The sequence below is a fragment of the Glycine soja genome, chromosome 8 (assembly GCF_004193775.1).
Source record: "Glycine soja cultivar W05 chromosome 8, ASM419377v2, whole genome shotgun sequence".
In the NCBI taxonomy this organism is placed as follows: domain Eukaryota; kingdom Viridiplantae; phylum Streptophyta; class Magnoliopsida; order Fabales; family Fabaceae; genus Glycine; species Glycine soja.
This window is the reverse complement of record NC_041009.1, coordinates 36,557,913-36,566,640: the sequence shown is the minus strand read 5'-3', so window position 1 is coordinate 36,566,640 and position 8,728 is coordinate 36,557,913. Positions and strand designations below refer to the sequence as shown.

Sequence of the window (8,728 nt, the reverse complement as noted above, 5' to 3'; positions counted from 1 at the left end):
GTTGACAAATTCTTTTAAATTTAAGATTGATTTTTAGTTGTGAATCAATATTTCATTTTGTTTGATGCTTCAAATTAATAGTATAAATTTATACATAATTAAGAACTTATCTTTGTAATGTTTATTTATGACTTAAGTTTAGACGAATTAATTTTATGTTTTTTTGTTTTAATATTATCTGTAAATATTTTTTATGTTATTTTTGAATTATTTAAGAGTAAAATTTTAAAATTAATATATTCATATTGATGTGTTAACTTTATATATAAATGAAGTATGAGTCACGAATGCAAGAATAAATATATAGGTTCACGAATGCAAGAATAAATATATAGGTATTCAATGGGTAGAGGAATGGAAATTAAAATTCTTATCCGATATGAGATTGAATATGAGTGTTTTTTAGATGTGTCTATGAGAACCATACCATAAGACTCTCTTTAAGACTCTTCTGAGATCCTAGCCATTCGCATGCCTAACTGCACTAAACCGCCTTATCTGTCTGATTAACCCGTCAACCCCGTTCGAACCCACCCGTTTTGGACATCTTCTTTACCGGTTATGGGCCGGGTTGGAAAAAAATGCACACCTCTACTATCGCGCATCCCTTTCTTCACTTCTTCATGCTTCGACTCTTCTGCGCCTGACCTCCACCGTCGTCTGAGTCGCGCCGCCGTTTGGCTTCGCCGGATTTCTCCTATGTTCGCCTAACGAGACAGAGTGAATCCTGAATCGCACTTCGAACGTGTTCTCTTCGACATCTTCACTTAAGCCTTCGATTTGTGTACACAATCTCCTCTCTAACTTTTTCTTCTTTCCAAATTTTTTAGAAGACGTTGGAAAGGAATACCCATTGTTGCTTTGTTTTTTAGCAGATAAGATGCTTCCGAGGGCTTTATTGGCCAAATTCATTCTCAAACCCTCCACTGTTTCTCCATTCCAGTTCAATCAGCAGGCATGTTGTTGTGCTTTTACAGTATTACCCTTGTCTTGTTTCGACATCCATGCTTATTATCTCAATCTAGGGTTTGGAATTTTTTTGCAGAGAGCATTGCATAGTAGGAACAAGAAAGCCTTGGAGTTCATTGCAAAAGGCTGGAATGCTTTGAAGGAGGTTGATAGAGTCATCGATTATTCCGATCCCAAGCATTCGGGCATTGTTTCTCTTCTCAGGGTAATGAAAATGCTTTCTCGACCTATTTTTGCTGCTATTTGCTTCTTTATTTGAGATTTGATGCATGAGAAGAAAAAGAGGACCTTTAGTTATTTGAGGTTCAATATTAGACAGCTAAGGAGAATTTCGAGCTTGCTTTGGAAGCTGATAATACCAATACCCATGCTAGGTATTGGTTGTCCAGATTGCATATGAAATACCCTGTTCCAGGAGCTAATAAAGCTGTGTAAGTCAATTCTTTCTCCGCATCATGCTCCATCAATAATACTATACAATATGATTCTAATTCTATTATTTCTTGGCTTAATTAAGTTTTTCATACCAGAAAAATAGGTCGTTTTCACATTACTATTTAACATTCATTTTTTTCAACTAAGTTCTTGAAAAATAAGCCTTATTTCTTTTAAGATAGAGTAAATTACACTAACCATCTTTGAGGTTTTGTGAAATTACACAAACACCCCAATGCCTTTTTAGGCTTTACAATAACCTCCCTTTAGGGGAGTCCAGTGTAATGTTTTTCAAACAATTAAGGAGGTTAGTGTAATGTATAACTCAAAAATTAAGGAGGGTTAGTGTAGGAGTAGAAAAAAGCAGAGGATGTTTGTGTAATTTCATGAAACCTCAGGGTAGACTGGACAGTTAGTGTAATTTACTCTTTAATTAACTTATTATGAAAGTCACTGCATGGAACTTATGATTCCCTACAAAATTGTTCTAGTTAAGCTACTTTCTGATGTGAATTCAACCAAGTAGCAATCTACAAGGAAGGGCCAAGTAAAAATCAATCATGGAATGGAATGCCTCAATACATTATAAATCTCATTTTGTGTAGTATGATGATGCAGCTTTCTAAGACATTCTCTGTTGATTTTTTCCTTTTTAAAATCAATGACCTTCATGTCACTTTTGAGGTTTTATTATTTACTGTTCTTTTTATGCCATTTTTTAAACAGTTTCCATTGACTGTGTGTAGTGTACCTGTCGGTTCACTGAGTAGTGATGACTAGTTTGAGTTCTTTTGTGCTTGGTTGTTTTTTCAAGTCACATATAAATACTCTCAATCTATCAACCATGAATGCATAACCATATATTCCCTTTTCCCCATGTAAACAGAGGGGCAGCATTATTGGTAGAAGCAGCAGAAATGGGTGATCCTGAGGCACAGTATGCATTGGGTTGTCATCTAAGAGTTGAGGTGAGGGTACTCTAACCCTTATTTATGTACATATAGCCAACTTTGCAAACTGAGTTTATGATTGTAATAATTCGTTGATGCCTCCTTGAATCACTCTTTGCAGATTTAAGATTCTGATTGTTTTTTGTGGTTAATAAATGAGATATTACCTTGGGGAGAGCGATGGTAGGCTAAAGTGCAGAAAAAATGGCCTGGCTGTGATCTTCTGTATTCATAATGGTGAATTGATAGTAGTTCCTTGATTCTTTGCTTGCCTGATTATGAAGCACATATACTTTAATTTACATCACGTATCTATATCTGTTACATATTCGATACCGATACTGATACTCTTAAATACTCCACCTAGATACTTGACTGATACATATCTGTGAAGTATCCAAGCCTTTAAAAATAGTCGTGAAAATTCAATAGAGCTGGATTTGAGACATAGAAGCATGTATGATATAGAAACATAAAAACATTGTCCATTAATGAACCGAAATTAGTAATTGTCCTCTTTATGGATAATTTCAAGAAAGAAATGAGATTGATATTATTCCTATTTGTAGACAATAGGAGTTGATTTATGATGATAGTGTTTTATATTTTTTATTTTTGTTTTTAGAAATGGCCAAGAAGTGTTATTAATTTGGATTTACAGAGTTACAATTATATATGTGTTATATATTTTTAGAGTAATTCAATTTCCATATCAGATATGTATCGTATTGGATTGGATACACATATTGTATCTATGCATCATAGTTGTGCAATTCTATTAGATTTTGATGATGTACACATTATTGAATACTTTGGGAAGTATGGCGATCCAGAGAATTCTTTAGTTTTGTTTTACTATTTGTTTTTACAACATTTTTGGAGACAGAATGACTATGTCCAGTCTGATCAACAAGCTTTTTATTATTTGGAGAAAGCTGTGGACCAGGTACGTAACCCTATGGAAGGTGTTTTCTTACCATGATTTAAGCATGTCTATCTAAACCTTACTTGGGGTATGTTATGTTCTAGTTGCATCCAGGTGCTCTTTACCTTTTGGGTGCTGTATATTTGACAGGCGACTGTGTCAGGAAAGATATTGCTTCTGCATTGTGGTGTTTCCACAGAGCATCAGAAAAGGTAATAGGAAATAAAATGTACCAATTAATCAAATTTAAGCCATTGGTTTCCCGTAAAATGCTCGCACCCGGTTCTGCATTTCAGCATTGTTTTCTTTATGCTCTTTTTTCATGAGTCTGGTCAATTAGACTAGTTCAACATATGTTGGAATTTCGATATCATCTGGTTATGATTTATTTAGTTTGCACTTCCCCCTGAAGTGCATACCTCTTCTCTTGCCCACCCACCTTCACTGGAGATAACCACTTCAGCTGTTTTCAGTCTCTTAATGCTATGTTACTGTTTCCTTCACTTTTGCTATTTACCTGTATGTGTAGTGCAAGTCTTTATTTTTTTATTGATAACTATGAATAGTCATTAACTTGTCTTATGAGCATTAGAGCATCTACAATGTAGTTGCTTAACTACAATGCTTGAGTTGCTTAACAATTAAATATTATTTTGGTGTGCCACATGTGATTTTGGGTTGCTTAAAATTTGAAAGAGTTGCTTAACAATTAAATTGGAAAGATAGGAGAGAGAATATGGAGTGGAATGTTGGAGAAGACGGGATATTTGTGAGTCCGTCAACTTGTTAATAGGAATTCCCATTAGAGGGAAAATTGATTGGGTTGCTTAAAATTGAGGTGGCATAGAGTGGGTTTCTTATATGAAGAGCATTGAAGGTGCTCTTACACACACACACACACGTGTGTGTGTATTTTTTTTTTTTTAATATAGGATCATCCTATGTGCTATCCTGCTTTTCGCATTTTTGGGGTTGGCTACTACGTACCACTCTTTAGAATTGATAACAAGGTAAAAGAGAATGTTTCATGAGCCATGAACTGCAATAGAGTTTAATTGATTACTCATGCTCTGATTTGCAGTAATTAAGATTTTGTTAGTTATATTTTTTCTTAATTTTGCTTTTAGAACTCACACTGGTTTACTGATGCTTGTTATTTAAATCAAGTGTCCTGTTGAGATTGTCTTCTAAACTGGTTGACTATGTGGGAAATAGCCCTATTTTGAAAAAAAATTATGAAGGTTCAGTTTGTATGGTGGCCTTCAAAGTTGGCATTTGTTCAGGAGTTAGGAGTTTCTAAGCACTGTTTATACTTAATGATTTGTTGCTAGTGATCGGTGAGGAGGTAATATTGAAGACACAAATAAATGCAGATGTCTTTGCCCAATCATAATAAATGAATGATAAAACCTGCCATGCTGTGTTTCGCTGCAAATCTTTTGACAGCCAGCCCAAGACCGGATAAAAGGTGAGGTTTGTGTTAGGCAATCCACAATCAACGTAAAACTTTGTAGAAATGGATCGAACTAGGTGATGATGATGTTAATGCTAGGTTGTTGCCTGGAGGCTGGAAGCAGTGCATTGTATGGCTAAAGTACAAATGTCAAAGGAGTAAAGGAGTGACTGCATCCCTGCGTAGATGTAGTGAAAAATAAGCAGGGGCTTACATGTGTGTGCGGTAAAAAATTTAGTTCATGGGAAGAGGATTTGCTTTGGAACATGGAGTATAGGCACTCTTGTAGGTAAAACAATTGAAGTAGTAAACACCATGATTAGTAGGAAGATTAATTTTATGTGACTGCATAAAATTAAGTTTGTATGAGAAAGGAAAGAGAATTAGACATTGTAGGTTTTAAGTTGTTGTACATTGCTAAAAATAAAATAGGCTGGGTAAAATTGTCATTGAAAACTTCAAGTATTGGAAGAGTGATGTTGATAGGATTATAGTTCTTAACTTTGTAGTAGAAGGGGAGACTTAATGAAATTAGTGCATATTCAACCTTAGTTGGGGTTAGAAGAGCACCATAAGATAAAATTTTATGCTGGGGTTAAGTTTTTTATTTATGTAAAGCAGATATTGGGTGTAGCTGGTCCATAATGTAAATTCCTCATTGTGAACCAGATATGCCCCCAATCCCTCTATGTATCTATAGTACCACTGGTACTGCTATTATTAATATATTTATCTATTTTTGCTGAGCAAAAAAAAAAAAGATAAAATTTTAAGGATTTAGAAGCTTTATTCAAGGAATAACATTAGGGGAAAAGATTCTGAGAAGATCTAAATGGTCAATGTTGAAGAGATGAGAATGTTGCTGTTGATGAGTGGTGGACATGCTAGTCATGATAAGATTAGGAATGAATGCACTAGGGAAGAAGTTGAGATAGCTCCTGTTATAGAAAACATGGCCTATGTGATTTGATTTGGGCATGTGTGGAGAATACTTAATACTTTTTTTTTCTTTAGCTCCTGTTATAGAATACTTGATACTTATAACCCCCAATAAGGACAGTAGATCAGATTAAGAGTAGCTGAATCGCTAGAAGTGGGAAGACTGAGAAAAACTATAGGCAAAACAATAAATAAAAATTTACAAGTCCATAATTTGTCTATACTCTATAGACGTGATGTATGACAGAACATTGTGGCTTTCGTTGACCCACATAGCCAACTCCATCTACTGGGAAAACACTTGGTTTTTATATGAATGATGGAGGATTGGAGGGAAAGGGAACATTTTGTTGAATGTGTAGCTGTATATTAACAAGTTTTTATTTCCCATATTTAATGAATGACTGCATTTAATCTTGCCCTCTGAAATTTTTTATTATGAGAAAAAAAGTTTGCACCTAGATATATGGTCCTTGAAAATTTTATGGCCCACTTAATCTACAAGCGTTCAACCTAATAGGTTTATTGCCTTTTTGTCATTTGCATGTGTAAACAATATAAATATTTAGCTGCTTGTGTAAAGAGTATGCCTTGGTTCTAAATTTTACTCCCCTTAAACATGTAGGGCCATGCTGGGGCTGCTATAGCATATGGATCTCTTCTTCTTAAAGGTAAGCTTTTCATTCTATGTTCTTCTCCACTTTCACCTAATTATGTGGTATATCATTGTTATAGGCAACATTATGGTCTTAGTAAGTTCATGATTGGCAACTATAGGCATTTTTAGCTCTACTACTCGTAATGTCTTCCACGGAATGGTTGAAATTGATCTGCTGTGAAGACAAACTAGATTCTAAATTTTTATTAGTACATTGGATACTACTACTGATATGTGGGTGGGTACGTGTGAAGAAGAACAAAATACCATTGACAATTGATCTGTATACTCAAGAGATGATTTGCCAAAACATATCTATAGTGACAAACTGACAAGTCACGATGATGAATGAGAAAGATGCATTGCCCTTGAGTCTATAATATACCGCACCCGCAGAACATGTAGTACATATATGTAGATATATCTAAAGAAAAAATCATTTTTATATGAAAGTAAGAGGAAAAAACTTCTTGATATACAGATAAGTAATGTCAAATACGTTGTAAGGTTCGAACAATTCCAGGATAAGGTTAAGTGGGACAGAAATAATTGATTGCTTGATTTCCATTTGAGTATGCCTTATGTGCAAAGAGAAGATAAGGTGCAATCAGTGTCAACGTACCAATAAAAGGAAAGGACACCAAACATTATTTAGGATTTAGGATATACATATCAATTTCAAGCATATTAATCCTTACCAGAGAAAACAGAATAACCCTTTAAACATTATCTGATTGCCAAATATCAAAATTCTCGATGTGATTTTTTTTTTTTTTTTTGTTGATGATGGGAGATTTCTTTTTAAATGCAGGTTTCAGTTTAATTTTTTTATATTCTAAATTTCTTAGAGAAAAATTTAAAATAAAAAAGAGTTTGTAACAAAATAAAGATTTCTTTTGACAACTTGTGTTTTTCTTATAATCAAGTAAATGTAAATGTCACTTTTTTTTTTTCCTAAAATGACTGAACAAAATTCTAAGGCCCATAACTGAAGACGGAAAACCACAAATAGTGAAGAAGCTCAAAGCACGTACGTACCAGCAAAACTCAGCAATTAAAAAAAAAATGTCTCCAATTAAATCACGTAGATACCAAAAGACTAGTATAAAATTGATAGAAAAAAATAATTAACATCTTACATATTCATGTGTAATCTAAAGTGACATCAAAATCAAACAAAATTTCTAATATAAAATAACTAATATTTTGAGATGAAGTACCTAACAACCTGTTTGTTTGCATTTTAATCGTGGCTGCCACACTTTGAAAGCAAGGAAGATATCATATTACTTCCTTCATGAGGTGGTTTCGTGGTTGGGGGGCAGGGCATAAGGGTTGGAGCGATAAGGAGATCATGGATTTAATCTTCTCACTAACGTAACATACTAATTTGAAGATTAAAAGATAATTAGCTTCACCTCACTTGAATGTCTCCCGGCTGGATCTGGTGGCTTGCATTGTACATAGCTTTTTATATCCTGTTTAGTGTTTGGTACTAATAAAAGAAATTATTGTGCCTCAGGTGTTGAGGTTCCAGAATCGGTAATAAAGTTCAGTTTGACGAGAGGTGCTGCAGCTCATAGACGGGGGAGGAATAAGGGAGCTCTTGCAATTGATCCAGTAGAGATGGCAAGAGAAAAGTTTCAGATAGCGGCAAAAGCAGGGTGTGAGCTTGGATTCAAATGGCTTGCAAGGTTAGAGGAGGAAGAGAAACGGGCACTCACGGGGGAACATTGAGATGAAATTGAGAAGTGTAGTGTGCTTTTTTTTCTTTCTTTTTTTTTTCGTAGCAGAATCCGATCTGAATCATATGATTTAGCTTGTCTGAATTGTGGATTTTAATCATCGGTGAAAAACAATAAATAAAGGTGAGGATTTTTGTCATTGTATAGTTTGTTGTGCATGTATATTACTATTCTTTTCATCAACAGTTCAAATTTCCCAATTTTCCTTTTAATGTTGAATTGTTGATAACCAAATCCTGATTTACCAATTGATTGTTTGCCTATCTACTTGTATATGCATGTGCTAACCATCAAGTAATATTACACTAAGTCTCTATGAATATGATATTCAATACTTATAATTTCTTTACTGTTAGATTAGATACACTTTGCTTAACAACATCAGATCAACACATAATTTCTAATAACCCAATGTTAACTTAAGAATAAGAGTGAGCCAAGGTTTAGAAGAAGGATCCTGAGTAAAAACAGGCCAAGCCCTCACGGCGTAAACATTGAGGATCTTATACATTGTTATTCTTTTGGGATAAATTGTTCTAATGGCTTGGTAACAATTCATGTTTTTATATGGATTTATCATCTTTATGATCCTTAAACTTTAAAAAAAAAAAATTGTTCTCGAATATTTTTGTTGAAGTGTTTTTAGTACTTTAA

General features: G+C 34.1%; 1 protein-coding gene across 3 annotated transcripts; it reads left to right on the top strand.

Annotated features, from left to right (window-relative positions):
• Window positions 1-377: 377 nt before the first annotated feature.
• Window positions 378-8,286, top strand: LOC114423032. Of its 3 annotated transcripts, none has more exons than XM_028389635.1 (9): window positions 378-784; window positions 873-955; window positions 1,046-1,174; window positions 1,285-1,400; window positions 2,291-2,372; window positions 3,241-3,300; window positions 3,384-3,491; window positions 6,297-6,342; window positions 6,449-6,803. In XM_028389635.1, exons 2-9 carry the CDS (start codon window positions 881-883, stop codon window positions 6,508-6,510), a joined length of 678 nt encoding a protein of 225 aa, XP_028245436.1. In that variant the 5' UTR covers window positions 378-784; window positions 873-880; the 3' UTR covers window positions 6,511-6,803. The 3 variants fall into 3 exon arrangements, with proteins under 3 accessions (XP_028245436.1, XP_028245434.1, XP_028245435.1); XM_028389633.1 differs by lacking the exon at window positions 6,449-6,803 and adding an exon at window positions 7,852-8,286 and having other exon boundaries at window positions 387-784; XM_028389634.1 differs by lacking the exon at window positions 6,449-6,803 and adding an exon at window positions 7,852-8,286 and having other exon boundaries at window positions 388-784; window positions 876-955.
• The last annotated feature ends 442 nt before the right edge of the window (window positions 8,287-8,728 follow it).

Excerpts from the sequence above, each read along its gene's own strand:
- LOC114423032 (XM_028389633.1), top strand. The coding sequence starts at position 881 with ATGCTTCCGAGGGCTTTATTGGCCAAATTCATTCTCAAACCCTCCACT. Across the intron at positions 3,301-3,383 it reads TGGAGAAAGCTGTGGACCAG|TTGCATCCAGGTGCTCTTTA; the intron begins GTACGTAACCCT and ends GTTATGTTCTAG. Across the intron at positions 6,343-7,851 it reads TGGATCTCTTCTTCTTAAAG|GTGTTGAGGTTCCAGAATCG; the intron begins GTAAGCTTTTCA and ends ATTGTGCCTCAG.